We start from the raw sequence: 18886 nt of genomic DNA, 5'->3' as shown, positions 1-18886 counted from the left end.
TAAAAAATAACAAACCCCAGTTCTCTTGCATGTTTTTGCACATACTGCTTGTAAATAAAATTATTATTCCAGTCAGGAGATAGAAAGAGGTATGAAAACTATGCTTTCAAAAAAAAGGTGGATCCTAAGCTGCTAGAAGTGAGCCATCTCATCTCAATACTCATACTTCAGTTGATTAACAGGGGTTTCTCTGTTTAACTTTTTTAAGTATCACAGACATAGATACCACTAAGAAACAAGCTTAGACTGAGTTTAGATTAGACTCCAAATCTAAGAAAAAAGAGTCATGAAGAAAACAGGACTAGGGATTACAGAAATAACATCCTTGAAAAGGCATCCACTATTCCAATAAAGCAAGACAATCTATTTTCCTTTTTTGTTGTTGTTTGTTTGTTATTTTGGGTTTGTTTGGGGTTTTTTGGTTTTGGGGTGTTTTTTTGGTTTTGGTGGTGGTTTTTATTTTGCTTTGTTTTTTGGTTTTTGTTGTTGTTGTTGTGTTTTTTGTTGGTTTTTTTTGTTTTGTTTTGTTGTGGGTTTTTTTGGTTTTTTTGTTTGTTTTTTTCTGTTTTTTGTTTTTGGAAATAGAACTAGCAACTAGTATAATAATTTGCGATTTCTGGTAGCAAATGTTTGAAATACTCTTAAACAAGAACATATACCAATTGTATCAGAAAAAAAGTTTCCAAAGAATGTCAAAGGCAAGAAAGAACTGTAAAAACAGAGCTATAAGACCATCTCAGAATTATAGTCTGAGGTGAAGCACCCTTTAAAATACAGTTAAAACACTTGCTAAAAGAAACATGGTTACAGGAGAACACAGGAGGCATTACATAGTTTAGAAGCTACTGCTGATTTGGTGGAGATAGGGGAAGAGTGAGTAGAAATTTGCCACATCCTGATAAAATCTTACAACAGGAATTCCAGACACGGAAATACTACAGACTCTGGAAAAAAATTGCCTTGCAGAAGACTTAAAAATGCAATGGAGAAGGAAAATATTTTGAAAAACAAAACACAGCAATCAACAGCTGATGATCATAAAGTTATTTAGTTTGAAAAAGACCCTTAAGATCTTAAGAGTTCTATGGAGTGTTTTCTGTGATCCATCTTTCTCAGATGAATCACAAAATGGTTTGGGCTGGATGGGACCTTCAAAGATGATCTAGTCCACTTCCCCTGACATGGGCAGGGACATCTTTCACTTGATCAGGTTGCTCAAAGCCCTACTCAATCTGGTCTTGAACAGTTCCACAGATGGGATTCACAACTCCTCTGGGCAACCTGTTCCAGTGCCTCACAACCCTGACTGTAAAAGCTTTCTTCTCTGTGTCCAATCTAAACATACCCTATAACTGTTCAAAGCCATTACCCCTTGTTCTGTCACTTTAGGCCTTGGTAAAACGTGTCTTCCTTACAAGCCCTCTCTAAGCACCCATGTGCCACTATGAGATCTCTGCGCAGAGCCTTTTCCAGGCTCAACAACCCCAACTCTCTCAAACCTGCTCTGTAGGAGAGGTGCTCCACACTCACAATTTCCATGGCCCTCCTCTGGACCTGCTCCAACACATCCACATCCTTTTAGAACTTGGGGCCCCAGAGCTGAACGCAGTAATGCAGATGGGGTCTCACAATGGCAGAGCAGTGAGGGGAGAATCACTCCTCTCCACCTGTGTCCATGCTTCTTTTTAAGGAGCTCAAAATATGTTGGCTTTCCGGGATGCACATTACTGCCTCGTGTGAAACTTTTCATCCACTCCCCAAGTCCTTCTCTGCAGGACTGCCCTCAATCCAGTCATCCCCCACTCTCTACAGATATTGGGGACTGCCCAGGTGCAGAACCTTGAGGTTCACATGGGCCTGCTCCTCAAGCCTGCCAAGGTCCCTCTGCAGGGCACTCCCTTCCCTCAGCACACCACCTGCACTGCTCACCTTGGTGCCATCTGCAAACCTTGCAAAGGCACACTCTAGCCCACTGTCTATGTTATTAATAAAGATACTGATCACTGTCAATCCCAGTACAGACCTCTGTGGGACACCACCTGCTATTGATCTTCATTTTAACACTGAGACAGTGACTACAACTCTTTGGATGTGGCCATGCTGCCAGTTTCAGTTCCTCATTCACCAAACAGTTCATCCATTAAACCCACATCTCTCCAACTGAGAAACAAAGTGGGGGTGTGAGACCACAACACGCTGTCTGCAATAGATGGAAACAAAGTCTGAGAGAGAGACAACACCTTGTTATATACCTGTACCTTGTTACTCACTTTCTAGATTTCTAAGACAGCAATAATCCACACGCAGGCCACATTTTGGTAATTTTTTACAACAGGTCAATGCACAAAAGTTTTAGTTACTGTCCTGGGAATATCTAAAGGGACTTGTCAGAAGAAAAGGGCATGGAGAGAGAAAAGAATAAGGCCATTACTAATGAGGGAGAAAGTAATCTCTCATACAAGAAAACAGATGCAATAAAAGCTTCTGCATGAATTTCTCTATTGAGCCATGCTGATAAACAGTCACTTAAAAAGGAGACTCAGCAGATGCATGCCTTCCTTTCCACCCCTCCAACTGCTTACTAAAAACAGTCTTCGCCTTGCCTGCGAGGGAGAAACTTACGCAAACAGACAAGAGATTCCTTCCCCTGCTGGAGACTGACAGCAGCATCAAGACACCGAGGACCTGTAGCGGACCTGGCGCACGCCAATGGCTGCACTCGAGCAGGCACCGGCGGGAGGCGGAGGTTCCTCAACGCGTACACGGAGCCCCCTCTCGCCCCAACACCCCGGCACCAGTGCCCCGCTCCCCGAAGAGGGGAGCGCCTTCACGAGCCGGCCAAGCGCTCCGGGGGAGCCGCAGGAGGAGGGCACGGAGCCGTCTCCGGCCGCCTCCCGCCGCAGGGCTCGGGCCGCCGGGGCCGCTGCCGGTACCTCAGCACTGCCCGGGCTGTCACGCCCCGGGCCCGGGGCCGCCGACGCTCCCCGCCGAGGGGGACGGCACCTCTCCAGCCCTGCCGGGGAAGCCCTGGCGGGCTCCGAGCGCTGCCGCTGGGGGAATGGCGGGGGGACGCCGTTACCTTCGCTCTTGCCCAGGATGCGGCAGCAGAGGCTCTGCAGCAGAACGTTGGGGGATTTTTGGTCCGGAGTCGCCATCGCCGCGCGGGAGGAGGCAGGAGTTGGCTCGGGAGCCGGCGGCAGAGCCGGAGCACGGCGGGGCCGCGCAGGGAAGGAGAGGAGAGGACGCGCCACCCGGTCGGCAGCGCAGGGACCCGGTGGCACCTCCCGCTCCCGCCGCCGCCTACGGCGCCATTTTCACGGGACCCGCCGAAAGCCGCAGCCGCGGCCGCACACCCACAATGCCCCGCGCGGCGGTTCCGGGGCGGGCCCCGCGCCGCGGTGCGCGGGCTGCGGCCGGGACGGGTCCGCCCCTCGGCGCCGGGACGGGCCGGGAAACGGCTCTGGGAGCCCTCAGAGGCTCTGGGGTAACGCACGTCCGTCAAAGCACAGGTGCACTGCACCACACATCTTCTAACGAGTGCAGGAGGTGGAGGCCGCCTCAGGCCATGACGAGCAGGAGCGAAAAAGTCTTGATAGAGGGCTAACGGAGGACTCGAGACGTGAGATTGCACAATGTAGACACAGATGCAGAGAACACATTTTCTTCAGGAGTATTTACGTATTCCACATTTTGCAACAATCCCACATTAGCCCTAAGTGCTATGTACAGACATCCTCACAAACAGCAACACACAAGTGCTGAGAAGGAACCCAGCCAAGGAGAACAAAAACTCTGAAGTACAAACTGAGGGAATGTACAGGCAGGAACGACCATTAGCTCATTGAAACTCAACCCTTTTTTTGTTATTTACCCATTAAATTTTGCCCAACTACATCACTACCTTATATTTTACGTTCACAGCATGCTAACTACACAAATGGTTTACGATCAAGATTTTCACATTCTTGTTAGAATTTTTACTAGAAATTTCCCAACTAAATTTAAAGATCTCACAGGTATCTAAGGTTTTTTCCTCCAAATTCCACAGAAGTAATTGAACACTGTGAATTACTTCCAGGGAGATCAGGTTCCCTTGCTCCGTGCAGAGAGGAACAAGCCGTGGGTTGGCTGCACTTCTGCGATTTGCTGCCTTGGGGGTCAAGGCTCATCACTGGCTTTTCCACACCATCATTATGAATCACGGCAGGTCTGGAAAAATGTGTGAGGACCCTGGACCCATGTCTCCATGTCGTGCTGTGCTGTGCAGCTGGGTGTCCCCAGTGCCTGTGGAGAGCCTGGGCTCGGCTGCTGGGCAGTGTGGGGACCAGGGACAGCACGCTCGTGGCTGCTCTGCACAGCTCCCTGGGACCTGCTCCTCAGGCTTGTCACCCCTAGCACAGACATTGATGTTGCCAGATGTCTGAGTTCCATCTCTTCAGTAAATTCATGCTGTGTCCAGCCCAAAAGACATACTAAGGAAATAGCTATGACCCTTGTGCTGCTGGAGTCCCGTGTAACCTGTAAGGGGTGATACGAAATGCAGCAGCAGCAGCCAGGTGGGCTTGGTGCACTGCTGGCTGTGAACAAATTCGTTCCTGCTGTGCAACACATGGCTTTCTGACAGCCCCTGTTGGCTTCATTGTCTCCACAGCCACGATTTTGTGTGAATGCTTTCTTTCTACAGGCATGTACACGTGGCCTTTCATTATGGGAACATTACAGATGTAAACAGCAGCTCATTGCTAGCATTACTGCTAGAAACAAATCACAGTGGCAAGCCAAGAACTGAAACAGGATGGGGATTTCTTGCTTTGAATTGAGGATTTGTTGCTTTGAATTGAGGATGGGGGTTTGTTACTTTGAATATTCTAGTAGAAACCTTCATAGCCTCACCACTCACACTGTAACCCTTCAGTTCTTAGTGAATACATTATCTGGATTTTTTTTGAGAAGTAAAATAGGACCCAAAACTAATAAAGTTACCAGAACTTTATCCCATTTAAATATGGATTGTAAGCTTCATTTCCAATAATTCTGAAGCTTTTTTTTTGTACTGAACAGCAGAAGAATCTCTGTTCCATTTTTCTGCCCAAAGCAAGCACAGTTGTGCTACAAAGGGCTGGTGACTCACCACTGCTGCCAGTCACTTCAGATTTAGATTCCACCGTGGAAGGTGTTAATCTAGCAAGCAGCAAATATGGTTCTCACATGAGGCAAAAAAATAACTTTGGCAATTATATCTGGAAGTGGTGTTCCTTTACAAAACCTTTACATTCCAAGGGAATCCAGTCACTCACAAATATCCTGTTACTGCTTATAAGTGGATATTACTAATTCTTTCTGGTCACACTAGTTCATTTTAATAAGGCAATTGTGTCACTGGTCTGAAATCAGAATACGTTATGGAGCGGCATGATGAGAACATGCCATGGAAATGGGCTCACTCGGGCCTCCTGCAAGCAGCAGTAACAAATACAAACCTAAGCTTTTCAACTTCAGCACAGCCACATCCTATGTTATGCTTCTGAAGCAGTGTGATAGCCAACCATTCTGTGACATTAGTGAGAATGTGTTCTCTCATTTCTAGCCTCTTTTTCCCAAGGAAGTGAGGCTTAGTGCAGTTACTCTGTATGCCAGTGCCTCCTTGTAACTGCTGTATCTCATCACCAATCTTAAACAAATTCAGCAGAGTTCTTAAGGATATTAGTGAAATGTAATGAATTCAGCAGCTGAGAGTACTAAGGCCTGTCAGTGCCCCCTTGAAAAGAAAGATAAGGAGAACTTACCTCTCCCTCCTGTGTCTGCCCTTAGCAAAGCAGCTGATTGGTGTGCACGCCCTGGTGCACAGGTCCTAGCTCCGAGCCACCTACAGTACCAGCTCTTCTCGCCCAGCCTGATGGATGGATGATTTCAGAACTGAAGGTGTAAGAGACAGAGGACTCTGGAAATAACGTGGAAAGTGGTCAGAAAGAGACAAGAGGGATGGAAAATGGAGGGAAACTAAGCTTCATTAGTGTCACTCCTCACAGACCTCCTTGCTTTTTCCTTAAGGAAAGAATGAATCCTAAAATCCTGTTTAGAAATGCTAATTCTGATAAAGCAGGTTGCTAGCACATGCAGCTTATTGTGGTTTTACCAACTTCAGTACAGCTATGATTGCTTAAATCAGCTTTAAAAATCTCATTAGCAATGATAAAGAAAAAAATAGAAACTATTTTCTTACTCTATAGCTCTAAGCTTAGTTCACCTTGCTGCTTGGTCTCTCAGCACTGGACAATAAAAAAAAAGTTGTTGCTGCTCAGATTTTTCTCAGTACAGAAAGCTCATCAGTTAGCAGAGCTAAATGTGTGCTTTTAAAATTATGACAGTGTCTTACAAGAAAATCAGCTCATCCTTAGAAGGTTAGTGGGACTTGTGTTTCAGATCTGCTACTTAAAGATCATATTTCTGATAGTAAATAGCTTTATAACAAAAGAACATGCAATGAGATCCAGCAGGAGTGGAAGCTGACGTTTGCCAAAGTAAGGCTAGAAACAAATTACAATTTTATTTAAATAAGGATATTCACTTACTAGAGAGAGATATTTAAAAGCATGGCACTTTATTCATATCTGAAACATCGTAAATCACCATTCTGGTACAGGCCTAGTGACCAGCTATGAACTGGCATGGGAGCTACTGAGTTGCATTTACATTCTGCACAAGATCAGTCTGCAGTCTGTCCCTTTTAATCTTAAATTGTCTAAATCTAATAAATAGTACTAAGCAAAAAACAAATATATCCTTACAAAAACATCCTTACAAAAAAATCTTGTCCTTGGTGTGCTTCTTTTGTGAATTCTTCTTTGGTTATGCCTACAGGGCACAATACCTGAGACAGCTCTCGCTGTTTGTGGGGCACACCAAAAGCACTAGGGAATCATGCTAACACCTCCAGCATTTCACTGTGCTGGACAGACTTTTTTTATGTGTCATGTAGCCAATGTTAGGAATTACAGTGGCTGGAAATAGGGATGGATACTGCCTGTGCCTTAGTTAGCGTATGGCAGCCCTGGAAGTACAACAGCTGGGCCTCTTCTGGCTCCAGCACCATGTGGCTTCTGTCCCTAAGCATATATTTTCCACACAGGCAACCTCATAATGGCCTAGAGCCCTGCTCTGCTGAGTCTGCAGCATTAAAAGGGTATTAAACGGATCTAATTTTTGAACAGCCATATGTCTTAGGATGATGTTCTGTGACTCAGTTTCAGATAGATGTCCTTGTGCACAAGTGGGGCTCAGATGAAGAGAGAGTTTAATCCAGTTTAACCCTCCTGCTTGTGTTAGTTCTGCATTACAGCCTATTTGTTGTGACTTTCACAATATTACTGCCACCTCACCATTTTCAAACTCTTCACTTCAGCTGTTCCTCTGTTGACTGAGGAGCCTGAAGTACATTCCATAATGCCATATACTGACAGGAAGTCTACTGAATTGGTGTTAGTGTATCCAAAAAGAAACTTGTGTTTCCCAGTATTTAAAGAGATGCCAGAAACTATGATTTAAGCTATATAAGAGCAAAACAAAGGACATTTAAAATTTTTTTATTTGGGATTTTTATTCAAGACTTTTTTTTGTGGCATTGTTTTATCTTATTTCACTTTAAAGTAATAAAGTCAGAGTTGGGGGTTTTACAGCATTATTTTATTTTAAGAACCTTACTTTGTTCACTCATTTCCCCAGGCACATATTTCTCATTCAAGTAGTAACTCTCTATATGTGAGCTGGAAGCCTCAAGGTCAAGTTTAGGGTTGTTCCTTACATCACAAGGAAGAAGCAACCAGTTGGCAAAGGAGGCACCAATTCCCCACATGCTTTTGTTTTAAATGTTAAAAATATTAATGAACTGATAAGCAAATGTCATCTTGTGATTGTACTTGATCCAGCTGTATTTAGGCAGTTTTCTGGCAGTGTAGTCTTTAAGGGGTCAGTCTAAAGATTTCACTTTGTAATGCTTTTTAGAGTTTATTGATATTTCTGCTCTCCTCACAGTGTTTGGAGAGTTTATCCTGATGCTCATTTTTTTCTTTCCAATGAACTAGTCAAGAAAATGATGTACTAGCTGTGTCCCTGGCTGTGTTAAATGTATGGGGTAAACAGTTTTAAAAATAGAAGGAAACATTTTAATTTTCTTTCCTGCAGGTTTGAGTATAGCAATTAGTCACTTCGTAACAATATGTACCATACTTCCAGACAAAAATGACTGTCAAGGTAACAATATCCCCTGCAGAATACACCTTGGGCTTCATCTTCCTGCAAATATTGGAAGAAAGATTCCTATTCACTTTAGTGAACTCTTTGTATTTATGAAGCTGATTATCTATCTCCTAAAGTCCACTTCATATCAGCCAGAGCTTTTCCCATTACAGTTCTTGAAGATTACTGACTTCATTCACACTATTGGGAGGAGTCTGTGTGCATTACTATATATGTATTTGAAAGGAAAAACAAACAACCTTCAATCTAGCCTTCTTAAGAAAATACAAACAATTCCTAGTGTTCCTGCCTGCTGCATTCTAGCCTGATGGTTATTATCCCATGTATCTACATTAGTGATTTTTTTCTCTGTTTCCTGCATTAAACTATTTAATCATTTTTCCATGCCTGGTTAAAGAACTACCATATTTGATTAGGTTAAGAAATGCAATAAAGAGGTGCAACCAAGTAACTTTTAAGGCTTGAATTCATAAAGGCATGTAGGAATACATGCCCCTATGGCTGTTAAAGCATTGGTGAGTTTTAGGCTTGTAAATGTCTGTGAATCCAAGCCTGCATTACACGCTCCCAGATGCTCGGATTAGAGGAAGCTGCAGAATTTCCAAGTGCAGCTTATCACCACCACTGTTGACCTGCTAGCAGTTGAGGGACAAAAGGAACAGCACTCGAGCTGCAAAGATTTGCCAATTCTTAGGTGTATTTTTTAGCAGGGGAACCACATTTGGTTCCTATGTGCAGGAGCATTTCATTGCCCTGAGGCAGGGTAGTTTTTCCTTAGGTAACTTCTTATGCATCATACTGTTCAAAGATTTCTTAAATATAAAATCTATGGGGTTAGAAACTAATCTCAACACTTCCTCTCTCCTGAAGATCTGTAGCAGTTAAAAGCATATTCTAGGAGAATCAGGCTCCCAGAGACAGAAATAAATACACACAAGCGATACAATCAGGTAGTAACTGGAGCCTTTGAGAATGAGGTTTGTTGACTCTATTTCTTGGGTTTCCTCTGTGTGATTAGATCAGCTCTAAACTGAGAGCCTGTGTAGCCATATCCTGTGTTTCCATTTATATTGTCAGATAACACCTTCCATCTCAGGATGTCTGTCCCTGCACATATATTTTTAGTATTCTTTGAGTCAGAAAAGGGTTATAATCCCCATTTTATACAGAATAAAATATGGAATTGCAGACAGGCAGAGATGAAGCATTTTGCCCAAGGTTATAAGGAAAAAAATCTTCCCAGTTCAGGAATATAATGCAGATATTCTCTTTTACTTATACTTCAACTACGGAACTATCGTTCCTTCCTACTTAGAATGCTCTCAGTGTTTTTAAATGCTGCAATTATCCTTTGACTGCTTTCTATTTAAAGACAGAGATATACACTCAGCACTTCTCTCAAAGGCACAACAGCAGCATGTATTTGTTAACAGATTGTTCAGATTTCTCAAACCTCCTGAAGTATTATCTTTCTAGGGCTAATAGAGAGTTAAAAGTTAGCAAACCCTCTTATCCTCAATATACGAAAAAATAGTGAACACTACATTCCAGATAATTTAGAAAGAATAATTTTTCTCATAAAAATTGGAATTCACTGGATTATGATTACAGTTATCACTATTGCTTTATGGGGGAGAGCATATAATAACAGTGGCATAATCTTTGTGTAAAAGTCTTCTAATAATCTTGTTTAGTAATATCTTTTTTCCAAAGTGAGCTGTGGGCAATCTGGAAATTTTCCTTCCATTGTTTCTAATTTCTTTGAGAACTGCGTGGTGAGCATTATTGTCCTGCTTTATAGGGACACTATGAGGCAACTAAATATGTGATCAAATAAGTAAACAAAGCAGAGTCCAGTCCAGGAAACTGTGCAGGCTCATTTCATTTCCCAGTCACTTCCTCTGCTGGACAGAAGCGCAACATAAACCAGATAGAGCTGTTTATCAAAACATTAAGATGGAAAACATCACACTGAGTCATTCCAACACAGTCTGCTTCACTGAATAGAGAAAGAATTCCAGCAACAAACCTTCTACAAGCTAATACCCGAAAAATCAGTGTCAGATGAAAATCATAAGTTTTCCTCAATTGTCTAATATAACGTGAGGCATCTAAATTCGGTTATGGGCACCTGAGTATTATTGCCTAATTATGCCTGCCTAGTTATATTTGCCTAAGGGAAAAGTAGTCATGTTTATTGTGGGGGGACTTCACAATTTTTACTGTTTACTTAGGGGTGCAGCATTGCTCACAGGTGGACCCCACACGTTGCCTACCTCTGCATGGAAAGAGGGGCATAAGGAGGAGGCTACTGGATGCCCAAGGCTTGTTAAAGTATGGGCTTGGGAAACTTGGAGGCTGACACTTGTCAGAAGTGACTCTGGGTGTTGTATGTCAATGTAGTTCTAATTCCAGATGACAGACTCCACATATCTTCATGTAAAATTAATGTAATAAGGGAACAATCTATGTTAATAAGTACCGGCTCAGTTAATATATTTTGTGCATCTGGTAATCGTAAATTTTCTGCCATTTTAATCCCCTCTTCCATTTTAAGGATAAATTACTTCTTGTTTGGAAATGGGCAAAGTTGCCTAGAGAAAGTTAACATGTTTAAAACCACAACTCTCAGCTGAAAATGATGGAAAGAGCAAATAATCAGCAAACTCTGGATTTCTGATAAAACCAAGTTGGTCTTTTACGATGTAATTTCATTTAAAAAATGAGGTCATTTGGCTGCATGATAAGAACAAGTTACAGACTGTTGGGAGAGATCTCCCCCTGTGAGTTCTCCAGGTTATATTTCCATCCGTGTTAGCTTCAGAAGATGCAGCTGAAAAACTGCAACCTGAGAACACAGGAGTACCACAGCAGAAATGAGACAAGTAAAACACAAATGCTGAGACATGACATTTAGTAAAACAAGCACCAGAGTCTGACTCTAATATTCTGCTGCTATGAAGAGCAGAACAACACTAAAACAAGTCAGAGCTCAAGTTTGATCTCACAGAGTTCTTTTCTCTGGTTGACATGGCATCTTATCGGTAAACTGTGCTATAAACCTGCTACTGCTGCTCGTCAACATGAAGCAGTAAAGTTGGTAGTGTTGCTATTCGTTTCGTGATGAGGAGAGTGCCATACCAGCATCAAAGCAGGTTTATTTGGAATATGAACTGAAGTTATCAGCCCAGAGGCCGTTCTTTTGGGTCTTCAGAAGATTTACACGCAAAGACCAGAGCGCCTTGTAAAAAAGAGTGTTTGCGCTGGCTGGCCATGCCCGGAGCCGGCGGCAGATGTCACTGCAGAAGGCACAGAAACGCGGCCGCTGCTCCGAGCCGCGCTGGCTACGGCGCCCCGGGAGCGCCCTGGCTCCGCCGCGGGCTCGGAGGCTGTGCCCTGCGGCGGCCCTCAGCAGCTGCCCCGGCAGCTACTGCGGTGATCACTGCATGGCAGCAGGAACCCAGAGAAGAGCCCGCACCCCTGGTTAACGAAGGGCCTCTACGGTATTTTTATTTGAATGTAGACTGCAGCTCTCACTTGGGTTCTGCCTTGCTGTCCCAGGATGCATTGACTGTTCAACACATATTCCTGCGTTCTGCCCGCTGTCTGAGACCGCTGTTTGTGCACACTCTAGAGACAGTTCAGACTTGCCCAGAAATCAAACTAACTTCCTTTTGCACACCCCAGGGCATGGGCTCTTCCCAAAGCTTTTCCACTTCTGTTCAGGCAAACACCACAGCAGCAGTTCAGTTCTGCAGGTTCACACTTAATCGTTTCAGCTGTTAAAAAAACACGTGGTGCAGCAGACAGATGCCTTTCTTTCCTTTCCAGTTGTTCATCTAAGGGAGGAATGCATGTCATCCCCTCATGAGTAGCCCAGAAGCAAAGTCCTGTTCTTTTCTCACAGCCAGTGAAGCTAGCCAGACAAAGCAAACTGAGGTCCGGGGAAAGTTCAGTGAGACTGCTCTGAAGATTAGAAAGAGGTATTGGAAGAGGGGAAGATCTTCCACCTGTACAGTCTGCTCAGGGTTCTGCATTACCCAGTCCCACCAGCCAAATCACTGCTTTTAAGGCAAAAGACAGATTTTGTGGTGATCACCAAGTAATACAACACCACTTGGGGATAAGGGATATATGAACATAATAAAGCAGGTCATACAAAGTGTGCTACTCAGTGTCTCTGTAAATGAGCACAGAGATCACGTGAGGTACAAATTCTATGATTCAAAACAGCTAGGATCTAGTTTTTGTACTGTTAGTGCCCCTTCACACTATCATCTCACACAAAAACAGGAGGTCATGGCATCCCTCTTCACATTTTCTCATCCAAAACTTTCCCAACCTTCTGAGCAAAATCTCTGACTTATGAAATATCAGATTTAATGCTTCATAAATTCATACGAAAACAGTAAGCTTTCTTGCACCAGAGGAGTGTGGTTTGAACTGTTCTGTCTCTGTAACTCTCACTCTTGGGGCACTAGCATCCCACATTTCTGAGGGTATGCCTTGACAGACTGCTGTTGGACCACACATGTGCTCTGCATGCCCTTGTGTTCTTCTCCCTGAAGGCATTAAATATGGAGCAGCCCATCTGCCGCTCCGTTCTTTTGCCATGTATACTCCAGAATAACAGGACTCTGCAGCAGTGGGGGAGAAGAACAGGTTGTGAGAGGAGAACAAACAGAAAAATAAATTTTGTGGAATTAGAATTTGTTCAGAATCCAACGAACTGTCAGGGTTATTTCAGCAGGTATATGAGATTTCAGCTTGTGATATCAGTGCTGGTCAGGAGAGACAATAACATTCAGAATTTAAGTAGCAAGAGGACGTTTTTGCTGTTGAAAAAGGGATTGCAGAAGTCGAATCTAACTATAGAAAACACAGAACTGTATACCTACATTGCTTTTCTTAGGTTCCTGATAAAATGACTTGCTGCTTAGAGTGGGTTGATCCCTTAAGTCCATCAGCATATCATGTCCTAATCCTTTGGGGAGCCACAGAGATGGTACAGATAACTGATTTTATTTTTTTCTCCTAGATGAACAAATTCCACAAGTACATAGGAGGACATGACACTGTCAAACATGCCAGAGGAACCAAGTCAAATCAAAAAGGCACAATGTCACCCTCAGGAGAACAAGAGGAGATGTGCAGGACACCTGCTTTCACTGCTGTGGTCATGAGAGCCTGAGGTTGGGGCGATGACCTTCGGGACACCCTGCAAGATTCAACTGCTTACCCAGCTCTTCTCTGCAGGTGTGAGGAAGGGTCCTATGATTTATTGCATATGTTTTGTTGAAGTTGGTGATTTTTTGGTGTGTGTAGTTCATTCACAGGATGAACTGGATCTGTGAAAACTCAAAGTGCATCATTGCTTTCAGATTATAAGTTCCATCTTGCCATTTATAGCAATTTTTTTTCCCTAAAGATAAAAACCAGAAGTGTGTTTTATAATTTTCAGGCTGTTATTCAAAAATTTCTTTCTGTCTCATGTGGTTTTGTACATACTCCTTAGAAACATGAATAAACTTCTGGAAAAATGGAAATGATTTTATATTAAAAAACCTGAGAATTCAGTTGTCTGCTATGACTTACACTAATCCATAAGTATTCAAAAGTGCCCATAAATTGCAGAAAAATCATACAGCTTAATATAAATAAATAAATACAAGTGATCTAACATAAAAATGCATTATTTATTATACTATACTATACTATACTATACTATACTATACTATACTATACTATACTATACTATACTATACTATACTATACTAAACAATGTCTTTGATATTACAGCAAGCTGATCAGGAGCTTCCAGAGCTCATTACAGGAATGCACTAAACAACAGATAGCTTTGTTTACTCTACAATACAGAAAACTGACATTAATTTTGGATAGATATTTTTCACCATTATTCCCTCAACCAGATCATGCATTTTTGAAGGCACTAGCAGATTTAACTTGAACATTTCAAACAGCATTAAATACAGATATCACTTAAAGAGTCCTTAAAATATCTTACATCTGTGTAACTGAGATCAATTTTAGGTAGAGCTGTCAGCTAAATAAAGGAAACAAAATTATTGATAGAGTTTACTTTGTAGTTCAAGTTCATTTTCTGTTGACTTTGTTGTCATCTGTGCATGATTGCTGCTTCTCTTTTCCAGAATAGGACTGTTCTGTTCCAATGTCTTTTGTGCTCTAAGATGCCAGTGTAGAGCTTCAGTGTTTGTTCCAGTAAACAGATTCCTCCAGCTCAATAACACTTTTCTCTCGGTTTGTTTGATGAGGCCGAGGTCAGGAAACAAAAGGATTTTGTTCTCCGGATACTGGATATTGCATTGCTAGAGTTGCTTTCAGCAGTCTATCGTGTTCTCCTATTTCAAACTTAGGTGAAATAAAAACACTCCCACTGTTGTCCACAGTCACGTTCTCCTCATTGGTGTTCTACAGCACTTTTCCCCATAAAACAGGTTTTTACCCAGTATCACTTTGCAGAAGTTCAGTTTGAGTTTAATAATATCTGAAATATGATCTATCTGGCCTTGGCCCGTACCAGGGGGGGAACAAAGGTTGTGCACAACTCCAGACCTCGTTTGGTTTTCAGTTGCTTCCTCCCTTTTGTCTGGTGACACACATTTCACAAAGGAATACAGATACCTCAGACACCTTCTCCACCTGCAGCCCATGAAAGTTTAAAAGCACTTTTAGGCTCTTGACTTCCCCTTATCATGGAAATACAAGCCCTCGGGGGGATAAAAGTGGAACAGACAGGTAGGGGGAGAAACTATTTAGCTATCCTACAATAATCTGCCCACATCCAATGGTGTCTGAACTCAGAGCTCCACAGTATGGACACATGCTTCCCACACAGCCCAGAACACACCATGGAGAGACCCCAGTATGTACTTGTTATCTAACTCTTTGTGATGCCTAGCTTGCCAAGAACTTTTTTTAACAATATGTATCTGGAAGCAGTTATTTTAATACCCTGAGTCTTTACCAAAAAACTGCCTGTTAGGATAGATAGAACCACAGTTTCACCACAGTGATGCACAAAATTAAACCTATAATAATTCTAAACAATATTTTAATGATATTTCCTATACTTAAAAGACATAGCTTAATGCTAACTGAAAAAAAACCCCACAAAAACACAGCCAAAGGCAACACCACTAACCAAAGCATTTGTACTTTTATTTTTAAACACTTGACAATAAAGAACCATCACAATTTAATACATAGTTGCTCTTCACAAATACCATCTTCTTTTCCCATTACAGTTTGACAATGGATTACTTGTCTGCTGCACGTAATCATTTATTATATTCTTATATCAGCTGATAGCAAGCAAAGCCTTCCTCAAAATTCTTGACAGGAGTTCTGTCCAAAGAAGCTTCTGTCACAATGATGTCAGGTGTAGCTCTGTGTTAGGAGAACTGTGCAGAGAATGCATTGCATGCACTGAGAAACAGCTCCATGTACACCAGTGGAGTTCTCAGAGGGCTGTGGCTGCTCAGTCCCTGGACAGCACAGGAGTTATCCCAGGGAGCTTCAGCAGGAACACCTCCCCTTCCCACAGGCTGAGCGCTGCCCACATCCCAAAATGTCCACAGAGCTGAGGACTCTGGACAGCAAACTTCCTGTACATTCAACAAGCCTGCTATATATTTGGACAATCTGCTGTCTGTATGTTTCTGCTGCAATGTTCTGTTGTCCCTCATGTGATCGTGACAAAACAAACTTAAAAGGATAGTTACAATTATCCATTACCATTTATTTTCAGAAATTTTAGCAAATATGTGGGTTTTGCTTAGGCTTTTAATTACACAACAGATTCGTAATCTTATGTTCCCCTGCAGGCAAAGACTTCCTGGCTGAAAAACATCTCTGGCTTCCAATTGGAGAAGCAGGCAGAAAAGAGAGGAACATTTTATTCCCTTTTGTAAAATACTGTGTCCTTGTGTTAGTCTTGAGATCAGCAAGGTACTTGGGGAATATGTCCTTGTAGACATTCATCAGCTTCTCTATCACAATATTTATGGTCTCTCTCCTTAATTTCTACAATTGAGGTATGTTAATCTTTAACATACATCAGTATATAAAAGTGTGGATTGATTAATAATTTCATTTCTCAGAAATTAAAAAGCACAACAGTCTTTTGTCTTTCCCAGACTTTTCTTTTGACATGCATGCTAACCCATAGCATAAATGACTCAGCATTCCACATTACTAGAAATGTATTTGTTCTCATGTGAATTTTCAGACTGTTGTGCTGAATAACATAGGTGAAATGTTATGTTAAGGTCTGAAATTTTCACGTCCTGAACAGCTGCTGTGTGCATGCAGGGGAAGAAGCAAAAAAACCTGACAAGTAAAAATAACAGTGCGGGTAAAAGTTCAGGATGGAATTATTTCTTCAGATTCTCTCTGTAAAAATAGAAATACATTTTTCTGGATATGTATTACTCTATTATTTTATCTATTTGTATATACTTGTTATGTTTCACTAATAGAAAAGGTAGGCAAGAATATGGACAAAGAATTAAAAGACCTTTAATTAGAGGTCATGGACAGAGCAGTTTTGATGACTCAGACACAAGATGAGCAAGTTTATTTACTGCTAGGAAGAGCTACTCATCTGATCCACACAGTCAAGAGCCATCTTTATATAAAGTCCTTGGCCGTTTTCCTGGGAATGTACAACTGCTGCCACAAAGACTCTAGCTACATACCACACAAGTTGATTTTAACATTTTGTGGCACTGGGTCTCTACCTCATGTTGTTTCAGTCTAATTTAATCCTGAATCAACTCCATGTGCCTCAGCATAGTTTTTATCCCTTATGCAAAGGATGGATATGAGACATTTTGGTTGATTAAAATTCTGCTGTGACCAAGTCCTCCTGAAAGGAACACCTCTTAAGACAGACAAGTGTCCTGGAGTGTCCACTTGCATTCCTGTCCTTACAGATGTTTGTCTTCTGCAACTTGGCCCTTGCTGGTCACTGACAGCCCTGATTAGGGGCTGGTAGAACAATACCACAGTTGCTCTAAGGACAGTAAAAATGCTTGCAAAACTGATTGTTAATTGTATCCTTGCATTTGCTGGGAATTCTTTGGAAAATAACCTTAGACCAAGACATCCAGCACTGTGAAAACAACAACACACAATGTCAACCACATATAAATGTATTTCTGGGATTCTTACAAACTGCTTAGCTGCTAAACTACAAGAAAAGTCATGCTTTTGTCTTTTCAGAGCTAAGACAAGACTGGGTGAAGTACCGTTAGGTTTTAATTAAAAATTAAAAATATTTCAGTAAATCAAGGCATTGCTATGGATAGGCTTTTACTATTTCCACCATCATGAAAGCTGACGGTAGTAATGGGGTAGGCTATGAGAAGAAGAGATTTAGAAGTCCTTTAGCCCATCCCAATAAATCTAGCTCTAACAGACATGAACAGACAATGTCTAACTTACAGAATTAATAAAGCATGCTGTAAAAATGCATGTGTGTTTATAACATGCCTGTTTGCATCTGCAAACTGCGTGAAGTCAAATAATGATTCAAACTGCCAGCAGAAGAACCTTTGCTTAAGTCTCATTTGAAATACATCTGAAAACAGTCAGTACCAGTTAGGATTTCTTAACTGCCAGGGGTGACAGGTATCTATTATTGATGAAAAAGATGAGCTGTGGCAGAGCCAGCTCTTAATATGGAAACACTGATCCACATTCCATTCATTTAGAATGAGAATTGCTCATAAAAAATGAAAATGTCCTGCTCCAGCTTCCACAAGTCTGAACCCAATAGAAAGATATTGCATTAAATTAATTTTGAACACCTTCCCATGACTATTATTATAGGACTTTGAAAGAACATATATATATCCTATATATTTTAGAAGACAACATATTAAAACTTCTTCTGAACTATGTATTCCTTCCTGTCTTGGCCACATGAACACACACCCCCACACTACTCTAGGGCAGTTACATTACTCAGAAATATTTATCTCAGTCTAAAAATACTCACAATAAGCCTATCAGTGAGAAAAACTGTATTTTATTATTAGAACCTAGAGAAAAATATAATGCATTTTACACAGTTCTTCTAATCTACTAGTGTTCAGTTTTCTGTCTTAAAACATAAACTAACCATAATTCTTAAATTTGCATTATTTTACTATTGTAATTCACCAAGGTTAACTTAGCTTAACATCAGTACAATTCCACTCTCTGAATGACCTTATTTAACATCGCTGTAAATGTGGTGAAAGAAGTTATCAGCTCAGTACAGACTACTTGTAAGACAAGGTGGAAATTTCTCAAAGGACCAGGTCATTCTTTTCCACTAAAGGAAAAATTCTGTCATGGGAGTCACTACCTGCAGGACTTTCCCCAGGTTAAATACTTTTTCTGAAGGAAGAGCAGTACTGCAAGTTCTAGCTCTCAGCTTCCACAGGAGTCTGTGGAGTCCCAGTGAGATTTTATAACAGCTGTATGTCTTCTATATCTTCTTGTTGCTCGTCTACTCCTACCTGGAAACACAGTTAAAAGTACCAGCTGTCCACTATAGATATCTGCATAACTGCATGCCTTTAAAAACTTCTCAGTGTGGAAA

General features: G+C 41.7%; 1 protein-coding gene across 1 annotated transcript in view; it reads right to left on the bottom strand.

The window, feature by feature from the left end:
* Nucleotides 1-3361, bottom strand: part of TUBGCP3 (tubulin gamma complex component 3) — a 49255-nt gene extending 45894 nt beyond the window's left edge. The window contains exon 1 of the mRNA XM_063392761.1: nt 3080-3361. Coding sequence (XP_063248831.1) covers nt 3080-3155 — 76 coding nt within the window. The 5' untranslated portion in view covers nt 3156-3361. The remainder of the gene's footprint in view (nt 1-3079) is intronic.
* Between the last annotated feature and the right edge of the window lie 15525 nt (nt 3362-18886).

Source organism: Prinia subflava, chromosome 3 (assembly GCF_021018805.1).
Source record: "Prinia subflava isolate CZ2003 ecotype Zambia chromosome 3, Cam_Psub_1.2, whole genome shotgun sequence".
Classification (NCBI taxonomy): domain Eukaryota; kingdom Metazoa; phylum Chordata; class Aves; order Passeriformes; family Cisticolidae; genus Prinia; species Prinia subflava.
This window is presented reverse-complemented; position numbering and strand designations above follow the sequence as displayed.